The sequence below is a fragment of the Hydractinia symbiolongicarpus genome, chromosome 9 (assembly GCF_029227915.1).
Source record: "Hydractinia symbiolongicarpus strain clone_291-10 chromosome 9, HSymV2.1, whole genome shotgun sequence".
Classification (NCBI taxonomy): domain Eukaryota; kingdom Metazoa; phylum Cnidaria; class Hydrozoa; order Anthoathecata; family Hydractiniidae; genus Hydractinia; species Hydractinia symbiolongicarpus.
Window position 1 is genome coordinate 3,703,464 of NC_079883.1, and position 18,918 is coordinate 3,722,381.

General features: G+C 32.4%; 1 protein-coding gene across 5 annotated transcripts; it reads left to right on the plus strand.

Annotated features, from left to right (window-relative positions):
* Positions 1-392: 392 nt before the first annotated feature.
* Positions 393-14,574, plus strand: LOC130657239 (uncharacterized). 5 transcript variants are annotated; one of them, XM_057460216.1, is made up of 2 exons: positions 393-571; positions 12,159-14,574. In XM_057460216.1, exon 2 carries the CDS (start codon positions 12,224-12,226, stop codon positions 14,345-14,347), a length of 2,124 nt encoding a protein of 707 aa, XP_057316199.1. In that variant the 5' UTR covers positions 393-571; positions 12,159-12,223; the 3' UTR covers positions 14,348-14,574. The 5 variants fall into 5 exon arrangements, with proteins under 5 accessions (XP_057316199.1, XP_057316197.1, XP_057316198.1 ...); XM_057460214.1 differs by lacking the exon at positions 393-571 and adding an exon at positions 9,945-10,096; XM_057460215.1 differs by lacking the exon at positions 393-571 and adding an exon at positions 10,182-10,331.
* Positions 14,575-18,918: the final 4,344 nt, after the last annotated feature.

The following is an 18,918-nucleotide window of genomic DNA, read 5'->3' on the forward strand; positions in this document are numbered from 1 at the left end:
TCGACGATTGGCTGAAATGGGATTTTTTGAAGTGAATTAAATTTTGCGAACTGGGAATTTTCCTAAATTTCGTGTGGATTTGAGGAACAAGAAATTTGAAAGTCGAGCCATCTTTATTAGCTACTGAAGCGAGCTTTAAAATGCAATATCTGTTTCGTTCATCACTAATTATTTTGTCGAAGGTGTCTTGTTCAAAGCAAGTGTGAACAAATAAAATGTAAAATCGTTATTATTCAACATTGTTTTTTTTTGTACTTTAAATTTGCGGATGATTCATAACGTGCTTAGAGTGAAAACAAAAGTTTTGCACAAAAAAAAGTTGTGAAGAACTTAGAATAATTGTTGACAATTTTCATGATTTTTAGAACTTTTTCATGTAGAAATTAGATTTGAAGTGCTATCCATAGGCTGACGTACACCTTCCTAGCGCGAATGTTGTTGCTGTGTAACGGAGTGGATTGCGTAGCTTTTAAAGATATATCAGAAACAAATATTCCGCGTCTCACGTTATTTAAGAACAGCTATTACGTGCAGGGAGCTAAAGAAGAGAGATGAATCTACTATCTAATCCGTATGCATATAAATTTGTTTCAAACCTCGTCCTCAGGATTTCTTTCGTTTTTTTGTGAAGGGGTCGGCGTCTGTAGCAGAAAAACCTAGGGACGAAGTTGATGTGTTTTTTTACATACTACTTTTAATTTTTTAATATTTTCTGCTGTTTATTTTTACACGTGATTTTATATAAGAACACGTATATAAGAAACATGTGGCTCAGAGCAGGTACTTTTAACTGCTTAGCCGTGAAATATTAGAAAATTATATGGACAGGTCTCTTGCTGAATAACATTCTCGACCCCAGAGCTCTTTGAGATAAACGTACTTTCGAGGTTTAGTCTCAAAGAGCTCTGGGGACGAGAATGGCTGAATAATGTATAATCACATTACGAAGTAAATTAGAGGCGTTTTTTTTAGGCGACCAATTTTTGTTGCCTTATCATTTCTTACTTAAGATGAGTGGCCGATTCACGATATAAATTATAATACAAGCTTATTTTTTAATTAGTGTAGTGTGACCACGATAAGGCAAATAATCAAGGCACAAATATTAAAAAATGGCCGCGTTTTAGCTGTGTAAGCGACAGATTGCTTAGTTGCAAAAAAAAGGGTTTGGTAAAATATTTAAATGACTCAGGCTTACTTTCAGGAAATCTCTTATTAAAGTTGAGAAACATTTAGGCTGGACTCCAAACGTGTTTCTGGTGTAAAAAAAACAAGGATATATTTATATTTTTCTGCCTTCATCTAATTTAAATACAAGTTAAAAAGCAGAATAACATTACCCCCTAACTTACAATACTGGACACACCCACTCGAGTTGTATAGCCTGCGTGACATAAAAGTCGGAGTACATTGAAACAACAAATTTCAATGACACCTGGTGTCACGTGAAATCAATAAGTAATTATTTAAACGTTTTTGACAAATTATCAAGGTTAAAAAATTTAAGAAAGCAAAAGAGGAAGATATATCAACCAAAGAGTCAAATGTTAATATCTTCTTTGAACTTAAGGTCAGGAGAAGATGCTCAAAGCATCTTTTAAAAAATCATGTTGTCATGGAAAAAACTAAATGAATGACACATTCTAAAGAAATGTTTGCGTTTTTAGTGGCTTTATACGTTTCTTATCTATGATCCAATTTAATCGAATTTTTAGCCTGCTTTCGCGATTAGCAGGCAATAACATTGAATTTTATTTTATTAAATCTAAAAAGTTGAATAAGTAAAAGGAGTGAAAAGAGATACCTAAAAAGTTACTTCAGAGAATATAAAATATCTATGAAAAAATGTTATCTTGTTTAAGCAAACTTATTTGTAGGTTTTGTTTGGCTGTATGTGAATTTATTTTATGTTTTGAGTTATTTGGCTTTAGACTTGTTCTGCAAAATACACGCAAGGGAATGAGCGTTTTCTTAGTAAAACCATTACATTCCCTTCCCAAACGTCTGTTAACAATAATGAGAAGGCTTTCTTCCTAATGCCATATCGACTATTAGCATTGGTAAGATTTGACGAATCAAAAATAACAAATGCCAAATTAAGTAAATTTCCAGTTAAAAATTTAACGTAGACTTAATTTTTGTCCAAACGTGACATTAAATGATATTTAAAATTAAAAAGTTTGTTTTACTTTTGCCAGTGTCGCTGGTTAATTATCCAATAATTAACGGAACGGTTGACACATATTTTGTCGTAGATCTCGACAAATTCTATTGGCAACATCTTTATTTTCGTTGCTGAGTCATCCTCAGAAAAACAGCAAAAAACACGTAGCTAAAGTAATAATTTCCTTTAATCACAACAAAATACTTGTTTATCGTAAGATATAATACCCCATCTTAATTGTCGTCAAATTAGCTAGGAATGGCATTAAGTCTCACCGCAAATTTTAACAAATGACCTTTCTACCCTAAGTACCTGAAAAACGAGGGTGGTATATTTTTATTCAAATTTGCGTTTGCGGTAAAACTAAAAAAAGGTTTTATTTATACTCATATCTCTGTCATTTTATTTGATAATGGATCTTCGCTTTATAAATTGTGTCTTTTAAAAAAATCCACGCGAAACTAGAAAATCATTGTTTGACTTGCCAACATAAATAGTTCAAGTCGTTTTACGTGAAAATATGTCTCTTCTTTGAATCGATCTTTTGTTACAAAGTAAATGTCCTATGATAGGGAAAACACAAAGCCGTGAGAAAATTTTCGTGCAGGGCTATATTATTATTTTTAAAAGGTAATTTTATGTCAAGCTAAAAAATATTCCTATTTAGGGATTAGCTTATTTTTTGTTGAAAATTCGGGTGAGAAAATTAACAAAACAAAACGAGACGAACCTCAGTGAAAGATTCTATCGTAAATACTCGACATAATTTTCTAATTAAACGTAACGTAATTAAGCACATCTCATTTGCATGCCTAATCTTTTCTCAAAAACCTTCACATTAGAAATTTCCCTAAAATAGGATTTTAAACGTTTAAAATGTGACATGTGTCTCTGTTCTGTAAATTATCATTAATATTAGTTTTCTTTCCATAATCTGAGAAAACAAATTAAAGGAAGTTAAACTTTTTTGTTATTAAAGATTAATTTGCACTGCTAGTTAACTCCCGTATTTGGTTTATCGTAAACTCTCTCATAAACCCTCGGCCTCTATTAAACGAACCTCTCCAATAAACACCCTTCAAGTATTTAAAAAGTTACTAACGCCCACTCTCTAATGAACGCCCACTCTCTCTTATTCCAGCAATTTATTTGTTACGAGTTTTTAATGAACATGTAGGGTATGTGAGAAAATAAATAATTCGAGTTTTTTCGAGTTTAGTTCCACTCTCTAATAAACGCCCATCTCTAATTAACGCCCTTTTCTTCTGTTGCCAAGAAGGCATTTATCAGAATTATCCTCACTCCAGCAATTTATATTTTACGAGTTTATGCAACCTCGTTCCCAGCGCCTGTTGTCTCCCTTTATTTCAGATGTTAGAAAAGATACAAGGATGATCATTTAGCTTATGTGAGAAAATAAATGTTCGGATTTCTTGGTTTTTAAACGCCCTTCTTCAACAAACGCCTCTCTAAAAAATCTCGAAAATTAGATATACGCCCAGGGTGTTTGAGCATTACCGGCACCCTTCTCTCTCTCCCCACTTACCCCCCCCCCTTCCCCCCTGCAAACCTTTACCCTCTCGTCAGACGTAATCTCACTGCCCATCATAACTTTTAAATGTTATTTACTACGGACATTTTAATTATCAGTATAATGCTTACCATCGCCAAGTAATTATGACGCGAGGGGGAGAGCAGGAAATCAAAAAAAGTCTAAAAATCTCCACTCATTCATACAATATACTATAATCAAAAAATGCTTTATTAAAAATATAACGCAGTTTCCAAGATTCAGTAAAAAATAAAGGTAAGTTTAACTGTCTTCCAAAAAAAATTGTGAAATTTCTTTCTTTGATAGGAGACGTATTTAAAGTTAATAGTCTTCATCATGATAATAGATGCATTCATAAATTTCTTTAAATTGGTCTCACGCGTTATATTTCTACGTGGGATGGTAGAATTTTATAATAAAGTTAAATTTGAGGTATGCTATCCTATTTACTGTTTGTGTGTCAACTTTGCAGCGATCGTAAGGAGGGAGAAACCGACAATTGTTCCGAATTACGTTGGATTATAAACTGGTTGTGTTTTTTTTAGCTTGGTATGTTTTTCGTAGATATATCTGTAAGCTAAATAACTTTAATTTTAAGCGACTAAGCTTTAAGTCTCTCTGATATATTTTTAATTGCATTATAAAAAAGTTTTTTTTTGAATGTCCGAAGTTCTAATTGCAAAATAAAGTGTTATTAACTCGCTAAAAACATAAAACTTTCTCACCAACTTTCTCAAATATTATAATCTGTCCCATATTAGCTACCACACATAATTTGAGTCTATTACATATGAAACTTTAAAAAATATAAAAATTGGCATTTTTTTCAGGACTATAAGGTAAACAAGCTTAAAAAATCTAAATTACCCAGATTACAACATTTTTTTAAAAAGTTTTGTTTATAAGAAAACATATTGTGAGAGGAAACCAAGTAATTTATTTTTCAAAGTTTAATAGTTCCGTTTCCATAATTTTTTAAAAGTAGGAAAAAGCTGGCAAACAGAAGTTAACCTTTGTAGCTAATGTAATGGTAATTTGGCTAAAAACTTGTTTAATAGCTTCACCCTAGACAAATTAGGTAGGAAAGGGTCAATTCGATTTCTTTTCTCAGGTGTCATTTAAAGTATTTTTCCACCACAAAATCTAGTTTTCTGTCTGTCAGTTGAATTAGGGTGCTCAAATAACAGCTTCTTAGGGTTGATCTTCTACACCAGGGTGCATTCTCAGATCTTAACTATGCTAAGAATATTTCAGGATGATTTTTGCCCCAAAGTTAGGAATATTAATGCAGGAACAAAAAAACACTCTTTTCGTGCAATATCGAAAAGAGTGTTACCTATTGGGCAATTTTTTTATAGTCCTGATAGATTAGCCCTGGGCTGTAATAACATGAAGATCTTTTGTTCCCAACTTCCAACATTTTTTGGATAATTTCAGGCAACGTTGGTTTAATGTTAAATTCTTACCTAACCGAAAGTAAACCGTTACAGTACAATGCGATTTGAAATCAGAAAAAGAGAAGAAAAAAATTATTCCATAAATCAATGCAATTATCTCCAGGACATAAAATAGTAGCAAAGTCACACCCTGTATGATTCCTGTTATCTTGAGAAATAATTTATTCTTTGTATCAAAATTAGTTATATTAATTAGCTTACAAATCTGTTTTCAATACAGTTGCTTTCAAACTCGAAAAAAATACGTGTAAGGGGTTACAGTGTACAGAATGGGGTCAAGTCATAGGAAATAATTTATACCTAGTTATGGTCAGAGCAAAAATTATGAGTATACTGTAATGTCTGGTTCTAAATGGCTGCTCGACAAAACTTGTTACACGACGTATTTCAAAGGTGACGTACGGCAAACGACAAGACAGGCATGGTTTGTCGCGACACACTCAACGTACGATTTAGCAAATAGTACACCATTTTTCAGAAGTTGTTTATAAAGACGTTCTGCTCAGCTCTTTAAAAATGAATTAACTTGTCCTTTAATACATGCTTTTAGGCTTCTATACCTTTTCAGTTCTTTTGTTTTTAAACTTTTTTGAAGAAGTTTACTGATTAAAATTACAAAGTTTTTACAACAGAACTTTTCGAAAACTTTCCTTCACTCATTGTTACCGCAAGAAGATTCGTACAATGTGAAACCAGTTCATAGCGGAGCTTTCTCTGGATGCCACCAAATCTTGGTTAAACTCGCACAGAAAAACTCAGCAATAAAATACTTTTTTATTATTGTTTTAGAGTCCTATGAGATAAAAGATATGTTTACCTTATTAATAGCATGCAACGGAAAAGAAAAATTAATTTCTTTCTTGCTTTGTCCATATTTTAAGCTTCTTTAAACTTCGCTAGTCTTTTATAGCTGTCGTATTTTTACTTTATTTAAAACCAGGGAACTGTTGCAAAAGCCTAAACTGTTCTTATTTTTTTATACATCCAACCAGACATTATTTTGTTCTAATATTTGGAACAACACAAAACTTAAAAACTACAACTCCCGCACTACAATTCCGAAAAATTCTGCCTTAAAAAGATATATCTCCAAGTTTGTTGTCCTTCTAAACTCTATCTTAAACGGAAAATGTGGGATCAAAATAAGTGTAAGGTGAAAATATTTTTTGAAATAAAAAAAATAGCTAGTTTTAAGATCTTCAAGGAGTTAGAGACAAAAGGGTCAATATAAAAGATGAAAATAAGCCCGAATCCTTGTGGTTCCGAGGTCCAAGTAGTCAGAATAGATTTTATTTTTTATGCTGTTTCTCATCTCTGCACTTCTGTTTTAAATTAAAAAACATTCGAAATTTTTTTGTATTCGAATGTTTACAATTTATGAAGACTTTGCATTGCCATGGTAGCTATACACTTTCTGAAAATCAACATCTTTGTCAGATAGAACAGTAAGTAGCTAACAAAGGGTTATAATGATATTTGTGAGGGTATTGTGAGAAAAATTGTAAAATTTTTGTCTCAAGAGAAGGGGAACATAATGTTGTCAACATTAAACTATGAAAATAAACTACCTTTATTCTTTACTCAAATCCAACTTGACTGAAAGATAGAACACCACTGGAAAAGAAGCAGAAAAAAACAGCTAATGAAAAAACGCAGCCTATAAGAACCTGGCAAATTTGGACTGCTAAAGAAGAGTAGAGTTAAACTAACGAATGTCTCTCCGTTAATAAGATTTCAGCTATCCTGGAGTATTTTAACAAGTCAACGCATTTTGTTAAGAAACCAAGCAAAGGATTGAGTTAGATTTCTTATTAAGTATTTCATGAATTTAGTACCAAAAGTCCTGATGTGGTTTCTTAAGAATGAAGGGTAATTTATCAAATATTAAATATTGCGTGTACGTGTCATCATTGAAATTTGTGAGTACTTAACAAACAAAGAATAACAACTGAAGTTTAAAGAAAAGTTGATGCCTTCTTTAAATTCGTGTTGTGAGCGAAAGAAAGTATGATATTAATGCAGTACATAAACCAAAGCTATTTTTTTAAGTGAATACACGTTTTTTTTATAAGAAACTTGGTGAAGGGTCTAGTTCTAAAAAATTTCTTAATTTTAGTCTAAATTTAAAATGTTTTTAGTTCTAAAGGTTTCTTATTCGGTTTCTTTTTTTTTCTCAATATTTAACATTTTTGGTGAATCCAAATTTAAACAAAGTCGCTTGCTTCATTTTTAAAAATCGTCTTTTAAATAATTTCTTTTGTTTTACCTTGAAAATAAAAACGTACGATGTTTAAATTCGTTCGAAACAAAATTGTCTCTGCAATATAATATAGCTTCAATTAAATAAAAGTTTTCCGTTCAAAACAATTTCTTTAAATAAAAAGTCAAATATGGAAAAAAAGTTTTTTATTTAGGAAAATAACCATAAAAATGCGCTGCATCAGTAAATTTCCTAAAAATATATAGGTGGTAGTACTTGCTTTCTTATAAATGACATGTTTTGCCACTTTTTTAATTCCAGAAAAATTAAAAATAGTCTGACTTCCTTTAAATACATATAAAAATTTCTTTTAATACTTTTAAAAATATACCACCCACGAGCCAAACCTTATCCAGTGCACAGGAATACATGTATAAATCCAATTAGCTAGCATTCTTTAAACACCTGTTGAGAAAATATTATGCAGAACTTGGCTATTAGCAGCAGTCGCTGAGTTATTAAACAAAAAATATTTTTCGAATATATAATTGCTAGATTTCGATAAAATAAAAAAGGATATATTTTTTTGCACGTGTTGATAAGAGAAGGGAAAAAACAGTTTACGAAAATATACGACGATATATCATTTTCTGTCAATCCCATTTGGAAGTAATCATTACAGCTAATCACTTGTCTAGTTAATTTTTTTTTCGTGAAATAAAAACAAAATAATTGCACATTTTTTTGTACATGCCAACTTGTCCTTTTCTTTGTGCGATTAGAAAAGATATTTCGCTTGTCGTTATGACAGCAAAATTGCGCTTAATGTGTCGCTATTGCAGATTACGAAATAAGACTGCGCTTTACGCTCCACACATGTTTTTATAAAGGAAAGAACAAAATGATTGATGAGAGAGAATTAGATTTTTAAATTACACCGCACGATAATCGGATAACATTTATACTATTTTTTTCCGTCAATAATTTTTTCATTAATTTTTTATTAAAAACGTTCTTTTTAAATCTTTTATTAAGTTTTTGTTAAATCAGAGACATTGAAAACATCTTCTTTGCCAAAAACAATTAGTTTTCTATAATTTAATATTAGCGTTCATTGCTATTTTTCATATGAGGAAATCAAATAGAGGGTTTTTAACGATTTCCTTGGTTCTACCAAATTGTCGTTAAAAATGTTATACAAGCATGCTTGCTTCAACGCACTTAGCTACTAGCCACTCACTAATGTATCTAATTCGCTTTATAATTTCGTTGGGTTTGTTAAAATATAATGATTTATAAACCTCCTGGGCACTAGGTTTCTATACCTAATTAGATTTTTATTCTCCTCTTTTCTTTATGGTTTTAGCTTGCCCTATCTATGGTGTCTGGTTTCATGGTGTAAAGCGGAAAAATTGATGACTTTAAAGTATAGAATATAGCTAAAATGTCTCGTGAGTTAGTCGGAAAACATTTGACAAGACAGCCTGCCGCAAAAACCAAAAATACTTTTATAATGTTCAATATTATTTTAAGAAATATACCATAAATTATTTTGTTTCTAAAGTGAAAACAGAGAAAACAACAGAAGCAAGACGTGATGATTTTCCCGCGAAAAATGTTCAGCGGCATTACATTCCTTGTGTCACTTTCATCAGAGAAAGACTTTTTATCAAGTTTCGACAAGAAATATTTTTGGAGTTACATTCAAAGTTGGGATTTCTGTTTGCTTGCTTGTTTGTTGTTTGCTATTGTTGTTGTTTATTGTTTTGTTGTTGTTGTTGTTGTTTTTGTTGCTATCGTTATTGTTATTGTAATATGTTTTGATTTTAGAATTCTGCTTTTTTTTGGTAGGCTTCTAGGCTGAATTTTCCCTGTTAATAATTTATTTTTTAATTTAATTCAAAAAAGCATATTTTCACATAAAAAGAGATTCTTTTTCAAAAAAAGGTGGTCCCAACAAAAATATTTTGACGGCGTGGTGTAATTATAAAGCATTCGACAACATGCAGTAATTACGGCGAAACTCACATACTTAAATTTTTTTAATAACAAAAAATCCTCGTCATTAAAATTCATATCGGTTCATCTTTTTTTACTTATTAAATTGTTTTATGTTGAATTTTTATCATATTATTATTGCGTATTTGTTTCTTTTCAAAAAAAGTTAAAAAAAGCTTTTCTCTGTATAGTAAAATATTTTTTCTTTAAATCTTCACCATGACAACCAATAAAGTTGTCGCTTCACGCGCTAATGCATCCAATTTTACGGTAACCTGTATAAAAAACATCATTTTTTTTCTCAATTTTTATCTACCCCTTTTACTCAAATTTACATGCATAATCAAAATTATCTTTTAATTTATTAAAATTAAGTTTTTTCAAAAAATCAAAGATCAATTTCGAAAGAAACGCATTTAATTGGTTAATAATAGCCCATAACTACCACGGAGGTCCTTTATGATTGGTTGAAATTTTTTTTAATAACATATTACAAACCGTGAAATAATACAAGACTTAATTACTAGCCTATAGAGTTTTAAGTAATATATTAGCGAGTTTATTGCCTAAACAGAGTCGCTGCTTATTAACATTGTTTGAGCTTATTATACATGTATTGTATTTTTATCAGCCGTGTATTATAAATTTGCGTTTTATGTAAATCCTGTTATTTTGACGGGGGTTTAATATAAATAATAAACTGAGCTATGGTATGTTTATTCTCCGTAAGTACTTACAAAGATATTATGGTTTTTACACATAATTTTAATTTTTTTTAATTCATATTTCAATTCGGTTTTCATTTCAATGTATTTTTCGTTTTTATATTAATTGTTGATGTATTTAAGAAATTTAAAAGGACAGATTTAAGATGGAAGTGATGGAAGTTATCAACGAAAATTAGTTTGTGGGGAGTTGTTTTGTGGTTTTAATGTACACGCTAGATTTTCTTTGAAAAAGGTGAATAATTCTGTTCAAAGAAATGCTTTGTCAGCAAAAAACTTTGGGTTGGGAACATTGTTGAACGTTGTTAGCTTGTGGAGGGACTCTGAATGTTATTTTTAGCCTCTTGTGTTTTGAAATATTTCACCGCTGTTTTCCACTGAAAAAACACGTTCTTTATTTTTTTACTAATTCTGAACATTACCGTTTTCATTAATGTGTTTTAATGAAAGATTGTATAGATTTTTTGGTCATGTTTTGACTACATTACCTAAGATTTGGTAATTTAAAATTAAATTTGTTTGTTTGTTTGGTTGGTTGTTTATGTGTTAGTGTTAAAATTTAAAATTTCCCTCCCTTGAAGATATTTATAACGAGCCTTTAAATGCTTAATGTATAGACAGTCGAACTTCTCCGATGTGACTGAATGACGTCACAGTTTTAATTTTTTGTTTATATAACATGAAAGAAAACGATCTTTCACTGTTTCACTATACAAGATAAAACTTCTACCGCGAAGTTAAAATTTTAGCGAATCGTTTTTTATTCTTTTGATTTCATTGAAGTGTTTGTTTTTATGTATTTACAGTATGGTGAAAAGATTTCATCATGTTGTTTAGACAGTGTTATTTTTTGAGCATTTATCAATATTATTTTAACCGGTTCCAAATAATCTTATATCACGATTTGCATTTGTCTGAGAGAAAGTAAAAATAAAATCTACGGTATTGTTAAAGGCAATTGTTTTACACTAATTTTGTATCACCCTTTTTAATAAATCTTTATGCCCATGTGTTGAATAATAAATCTATTTTGCAGAGGCGTTTTAACTAATTTTTTTATTATTGTTGTCAGTTCCAGTTGACAAGATGACAGATACGCGTTATAAATGTTGAGGCTGAAAACCTCAAAATTATTTCATCTTCGTGGCAATATAAGTATTTTTATTAATAAATAGATACACCTTTAAATATAATTTAACAAGCAAAGCAAATGAAATTTAAGTCAATGAATCTAAATTCGCATATAATCGCGAATTTTTTTTCTATTTTGTTTTTATGCTGACTAAAATGTTTTTTTTTCAACAACAACAAAAAAAACATTCTGTTTTTTTTTTCTGTTACGTGTTCGCATTCACCGCTCGTGTTGCGTGAAAAAGGTTTTTATTATCCGAAATATAAATCATTCATAATATGTCTTGCATAGAACAAATACATTTCGCGTTTTTTCTTCAAATTATAAAATTTCCTTTTTCTTTTCATTCTCTATTTATACACTTTTTTTATTTTCGTTTTATTATATACAACTGTAATAACAAAAGAATTTTTTTCGCGAAAAAATAAAAACCGTCCCCCCGTCTATTTTAATAATTTATAATTTTAGCATTTAAAATTTTTATGTAAATTCTTTAATCTCGACCTAATAACGCTACGCATTTGCGCGGAACCGCGAAGAGAAGACTCGCAATAAATACAAATTTGCGGTTCAAGTTAGTCTGCCGTTGAGGAGGTGAACACATTTTTTAATTATACGCAATGGTGATTTTTTCTCGCTAAGTGAAATTTTATACACACAACAAACTTTTTGTTCACGAGATCAAACGTGTTTCGTTAAAATTAATGTGAGGTTTTAAAAAAACTTATTTTAAAGTTGCATTTTATTTTATTTTGTTTATTTTTCGGATGTATTTAAATTTATTTATTTATTTGTTATTTCACTTTTTTGTTATTTATTTTTATTTATATTTGTTTATTAGATATAGTCTACGAATATGTAAAAATAATATAAGCGATTTATGAAATAATAAGCCAAACAATGTACAACAACGTATTACTTTTCTTTTAGGCTAACAACAAAATCACAAGCTACAACCCAACGTCGCATATACCGTCCCAAGATTACATGACACTATGTCTGCAGTAGCTATGAGCGTACCTTCAATGGTTGATACATTTCATGACAGAGGTCCAACGATGTTATCCGATCGCCCTTCTATGTTATCCGATAACCCATCCATGTTATCCGATAGTCCGTCAATGCTATCCAGTGCTCCTTCTATGATTGAGAGTAGGGGATCTTACACGGATCGACCAAGTATGATAGCTGAGGATAACAATAAACCAGAAAGTGATGAGGACAGTCTTGTTAGCCCAGACGATTTAGTTAATCATTCGCAAAAGCAAGTCACCTCAAGTAAACGAGGTAAAAGAAAGAAGTATCAAAAATATACACCAGAGGATCGTTTCGCTATTGGCAAATACTGCTTTGAGCATGGACCTGCAGCTGCTCGTAAAGCATTTCAAGAGCGATACCCTGAAATGAGCGAAAGTGTAACGAGAGGTTTTCGAGATAAGTATAAAATGATCATTGGAGAATCAGCGGTTTACGAGTTTGAGCAAAGAAGACGAAGAGAATTAAACAAAAGAACTGCTCCGTTGCCAAGAGGAAGACCAAGAAAATACAAGCCAGTTGAATTTGATGATGATTTGCCTGCTACTATGGTACCAAGGAGCATCACTCCTCCGACACCAATACTTCCTCGACCCACAATGTCGCCTCTGCTAATTGTGGCGAAAAACACAACGCCACCTCCACTGATTGCTCCAAAACAGACTGTGACCTCGCCGTTACTAGTTACGCGAAATTCGACACCTCCCTTACTGGTTACGCGAAATCCGACGTCTCCGTTACCAGTTACGAGAAATCCGAGTCCACCTTTATCAATGACCACAAGAAAATTGAGTCCTGTTGTGGCTGCTAAGGAAACAAAGAATACAGAGGCCCAGAACGAGGCAGAAAAGTTCTTGAAAGTTAGAAGTTACTCAACGAAGGATATTACACGGATAGGAAAAATGTGTGCTGAAGATGGAATTCATGCTACTCGTTTGCAATTAGAAGTCGAGTTCCCAGAACTAACGGACGATCTGATTTTAAAGTTTCATAAGAAATATTTAGAGAGCGAAGGTGTGCTAACACAGCCGCAGGTGTTTATCTTGGAGGGCGGAGATTCCGTTTCGACTACCTTGAAAACCATGGCAACAGCTACAAGTATAACAACGCAATCCGACATGCGACAGAGATATGACAATATAGTTCAGTCGTCGTTTCAGCCGACAGAATCACGTGCCGTACACTCAATAAGCAGAGACTATGCACTTGTGAGAGAACGTTCATTCGATGAACAACGTGTAATCTCAATGCCAGCTGCAGCAACAAGAGAAAATGGTTTTCGCTCACCTCAACCTGTGCACACTTTATCGCGCCCGGTGTCGTCAGTTGGGTCTGGAGCGAGAATAACAGGACACGCTTCTCCTATTATCCATTACCCAAAAGTACATAGCGAAGTTGAATATCATTACCATGGCATACATGAGACTAGAGGAATTAAACGTGAATACAGCTCTGCGATGGAGACTGATAGCTACGGCGGAGGAGGTTATCCGTACGACAGGCATGCTTACGATCGAAGATCGACTGAGATGAGCAACGGTGTCAACGATATTGTTAATAATGAAACTGCTAGTGCGCGTGCTAAGCGGTTTAAATATCAGAAATACACGCCAGAAGATCGATATAATATCGGTAAGTTATGTAACGATATTGGTCTTGGCGCGACTGTGAAAGTTTACAGGGAGCAATTCCCAAGACTGAACGAAAGCGTAGTCAGAACGTTTCGAAATAAGTATCGTGAGTTACTTCAAAAAGGAAATGGTACCCCAACAGCGGAAGCCATTGAAAGAAAACCCAGCCGGCGCTCCATATCGGGACTCATTGAAAACGAGGTTGTTTCGCAGTTGCGCCAGTTTAAAATTTCCCAAATCGAGTTGTCACCAAATTTAGTAATTGCTGTGAGTGAGAATGTTATCGCTTCGAAAGATCCACGAGAAAGCGCGGGGATGAAGGCTATGATCAATAAAGAATGGGCAAATTCGTTGCTATGGAAACACAAACTTATCGAGAAACCTGCGATTAACACGAACAATGTCTGTTGTGAAAGATGCAAGTGTGTTTTAGTCTGTCCGAAATGTAATTAAGCGAGGCAAACTAATCGAGCAATCATTAATGATATTGCAGAAACATTTTGAGGCTGAGAGAGAGAGATAGATTTTGAAATCAATTTTATATAGCTTTTACTTACTTTTTCACCAAATTGACTTTGTATATATTTTTTGGGATAAACCTATTTATTTTTTCGTTTGTACTATATTTTGTTTTTTATTATTGTATAATCGAAACTAAACGTAAGCGAGATTTTAAATTGTTTTTTGACTTTTTTATAAAACAATGAGAATATTTGCACTCAAAAGTTATAAGGATTAAGAATAAAAATAATAACTTGAAGAAAAAATTTCCCTTATGAAGTGTCTGGGGAATATCATTACAGTCAAGTTTCATCGCCCAAAACAAATATTTTCAAATTTACAGATAATTAGTACCGCGATAAATGATTACCCTAAGGTCTAAGTGCTGACCTTTTGTAAGCATCCGCAGAATTCCGTCAGTCGCCAACTAATAATTTCTCTTATAGCGTTGAACTTTTTTTTAAAATTCATATTTGGTTCCTAATGTTTTCTTCATAAACGAGTTTAATAGAAGAACTTAAGAAAAATCGACGATTCCAAGATTTCAGTCTGTATTGATTGATCCTTATACAGTTTCATTCTCTTTATGCTTGAAATGTATTTTACTGCGCAAAATATATATCTATATATATATATATATATATATATATATATATATATATATATATATATATATATATATATATATATATATATATATATATATATATATATATATATATATATATATATATATATATATATATATATATATACGATTCTGTTTCACGAAACATTTGTTAAAATTTGGCAAAATTTTACTGCTTCAGTGGTTTGTGATAAGTCATTAGCAATAACGTTAATTTACTTGGGAGAGGAATTTTAAATTTAATTGAATGAATTCCGATGTCAAGTTTACCAAAAATGGTTGGAATGTCTCTGCGGTTTTAACATTCTTGTAATTCACTTCGATGAAACGTTTTTAGGGCCGTCGACACTAGGAGAGGGGGCCGTGAAAGTTTATTTTTTGCGCATGGAAGTATAAATTCTTAAAATGTCCTCTGATTCGTCTAAAGACTTAATAATAATGGGTCAACAAAATATTGCCCCCTACCTCCCTTTTATTTCTGTGTCGATAGCTCTGGTTTTCACGATTAGAGAAATATTAATTGTTTTTGTTACTTCAGATTAAAATCGATTCTTAGTAATCCTTTGACTTGAAATAAAGGAGGTTGAATTACAAATAAAATTTCTTCTCTCTTGGAAATTGATTATTAACTAATCCTCATACCCAGCCTCTTTGTATGTTTTTCCGCCTTTCGAAAAAAGAGTCCTGGGAATAAGGTTCAATAGAGATTCAAAAAAGACTGAAACTATTTTTTCGCGTCAAATTGATTTCGACATCAGTACAAATATGTGGAATTTGTGCTGTCAGTGCAAAAAATAAATTTGACTCACCTTTTCAACTCCTTGTTAATCCGTATCTAACTAATGGTACAAGTAAAATGGGATCTCTCTATCGTGAAAAAAAGCTTCACTCCCTTTTTTGTCTACATTCTTTCTTTATCTCGACTTTTTTTTTGATTTAAAGTACAAGTTATCCCTTACCTTGTTAGTTTAAGATAAGTCCACTGTAGTCCTCAAATAATTTTACGCGAAGTTGATTTTGGTATATTCTGATCCGGAAAAAGGCTAAAAACTATTTTGGATTCAAATGTCTAGGTGCATGGTAATCTGAAAATGCTATATAAAAATGTCTTCATCCTTATTTTTTCGTCAACAGAAAACTATATTTTTGTATGGTCAGCCTTAATTTGTTCTTATTTTGTTATTTTGCAGCACAGATTTCACAGAATCACAAAAATTGACTCCGTGAAAATTTCTACCTTAAAAGATGCATATCCCTATTTTTTTGTTATGGGGTTATTTCGGAAAAAAAAATATGAGTTAATTTCAGCCTTCCCTTATTCTTATTTTGTTCTTTTTTTCATCCATTTCCAGCCTTATTGTTATTATATTATTGTTCAAAGAATGTACCCTGGTCTTCAAATACCATTCACTGGCAACCTTCACTAAAATATCATGGTTGTTTTTGTTCACTGTTTTAAGTAAACAAAACAACATCAAACAAAAAGATCTTCAGCATCGTTTAAAAAGATGGCAGATATTATTGTAGATATCCTTCTGTTGTCTTTAGCAAAAATCAGTTTCAATGAAAGAATCAGTAAAGTCAGGTTATCAAGAAATACAAAATTCATTTCGTTGAAACTTTATTGAGATGTACATCTCTCAATGAACTAATTAAATCAGCACTTCGTTGCCAGTCCCTATGCGAGGAAGCTTTTACAGTTGATTCCTCTCAAATAATCAACTTCTTTGTAACTCCAACTTCTTACTCCCTACCCTGGCACTTTCTTGGCCAAAAACACTCTCCAAATTTCTAATATTTCGGTGGAAAAACATTGTAGGGGCCTTTGGCCGTTTCCTATCAGACTTTCTCTTCTTTAAAAAATCGTGAGATTCAGTCTCTGGTTTAATAAGTTTTTAATCAAAAGACGAATAAATATTTGAAGTCACGGCACAAAGATGAACGCTACAAAGACCGTTTATACTTAGCACCATCCTTGATCCCAGGACCTGTTGTTTCTTTTTGCGTATCAGGGAAAAACGAACCTTTTTGTCAGATCTATCAATAAGCGCAGCGCCGATGAGAGACAAAAAGTCCTAGGGACAAGATTGGCCTAACACTACAGATACAAATAACGTCGCTTCTTATGATTATCTGCGTAATGTTATAATGCCTCTTTTATCTTTTACAGCCAATTTTTCGGAAACCTTTTACACTTGAAAACTCGCAAACCTCGATACCGGGGCCTGTAGCGTTTTTTTATATGAGGATGATAAACTCTAAAGGCTCTGGGCTCGAGGTTGAATAAATCGTTGTGTTTCTTTCGGTCAACGGCCATTTAAGTTTTGAGAGGCAACTGTTGTGTTCAGGGTTTTACCGAGACAAGGTGTATCGTCTTCCAACCTTAAGAACGCTAAGAATATTACACTGATCAACGTGTCTGATTAACGTACACGCATTGAGAATTTCATTCCCTCTCTGAACAACAACCTGGCGTCGAGGGGAAAGCTTAACAATGAACTGATAATCTACAAAAAACATACAAGAATGAACCACAAGGCAAAAAAAACAAGCTTGAGCCTATCAACTTTTACCGCGAAGCAATTATTAATGCGGCGTCGGTGCCGTTAAAAATGCATAAGACATTTGTTTACTATTTACAGATTTTATACTTTGTGCCTAACCTAACCTTTTACCCAATAATTTAATGTTTTAATTGTTGTATAAAGCAGCATGTAGCTAAAGGCCATCTGTCAAATTCTTTTACAAATAGCAACAAACACGTGCCGCAGTACTAGCCAAAATACCTGTCCGCTTTTATCGGTGAAAAAAGAACCTTAGGTTCCAGAAACTGCTTCTTTAACACCGATGCAAAAGCATCAACGTTATTTCATCCAGCATCGTAATTTTTTGGGGGGTCAAAACGTGGGCTTTCGAGTTACAAATGTTTTTAAAAAGAAAAAATGGTTTTGGTTGTTGGCTGAAATTTGTTCTTGAACGATCAAAATTTTCTGTTTCATCGAATTAGATTTTAATGTTGCATGCATTTGAGTACATTTGCACTCGGCACACAGCAGTAGTACTCTACGTGTGCCGAGTGCAAACGTATCCGGTGGACTGTGTTTCAATCAATGTTATTGCGAAAAAACATTTCTTTGAGGAAGAACTTTAACAGCTACAATTTTTTGACATGGGAGAACTTTTATCTGACGATTATTTGGGATAAAAGAGACACAAGAGGGCATCTTTTATTCTAAATAATTGTTAAACCTTTAACTGGATCCTACATCAGCGAACAAGCTCTCAGGGCTTGCAACGAGCATTAGAATTATGAAATGAGTGTTAATTGTAATTAAGGAGCCACCGTTCTTTGCCTTTTGATTAGAATCCATTAACTTATTCACACTACCAGCCCGCCATTAACTTTGGAATGTCCTATAAAAATGTGCGAATGAGAATATGGGGAAATATTTCAAGAATGATAAAAGGTTGGAAGTATTTGCTTCGGCCTTGTGAAACTTTTAGTTACTTCCTCCTCTTTACATAGGGTGCATACTAAAGTTAATTTTAGTGATTTTTAATTTCCATGTTTTGCAGGGTGGTTTATTGCAAAAGTTCTGCCATACTTTGAACATCTTGAGCACAAGGAAAATCTTAGGACACAATGACGAACGATGTTATACACATGTGGAAATAAAGTTTTAAAAGCTGGAAACAGGACAATCATAGTTAGACAAAAACATTCATATTACCAAATTCTTATCCAGAGAATGATGAGTTTTTAAAGGTCAACTAATCTGATTTTAAAGTTTTAAGGTTCAAGAGAAACCATGATGCAATGCAAGCAAAAAATGGGGCAGATTTTCTTCAAACTTATATATCTATTGTTTGTCCTTTTCTTGAGTTGACTTGAAAG

What these genes read in the sequence shown, in the direction of transcription:
- LOC130657239 (XM_057460216.1), top strand. Translation starts at nt 12,224, where the DNA reads ATGTCTGCAGTAGCTATGAGCGTACCTTCAATGGTTGATACATTTCAT.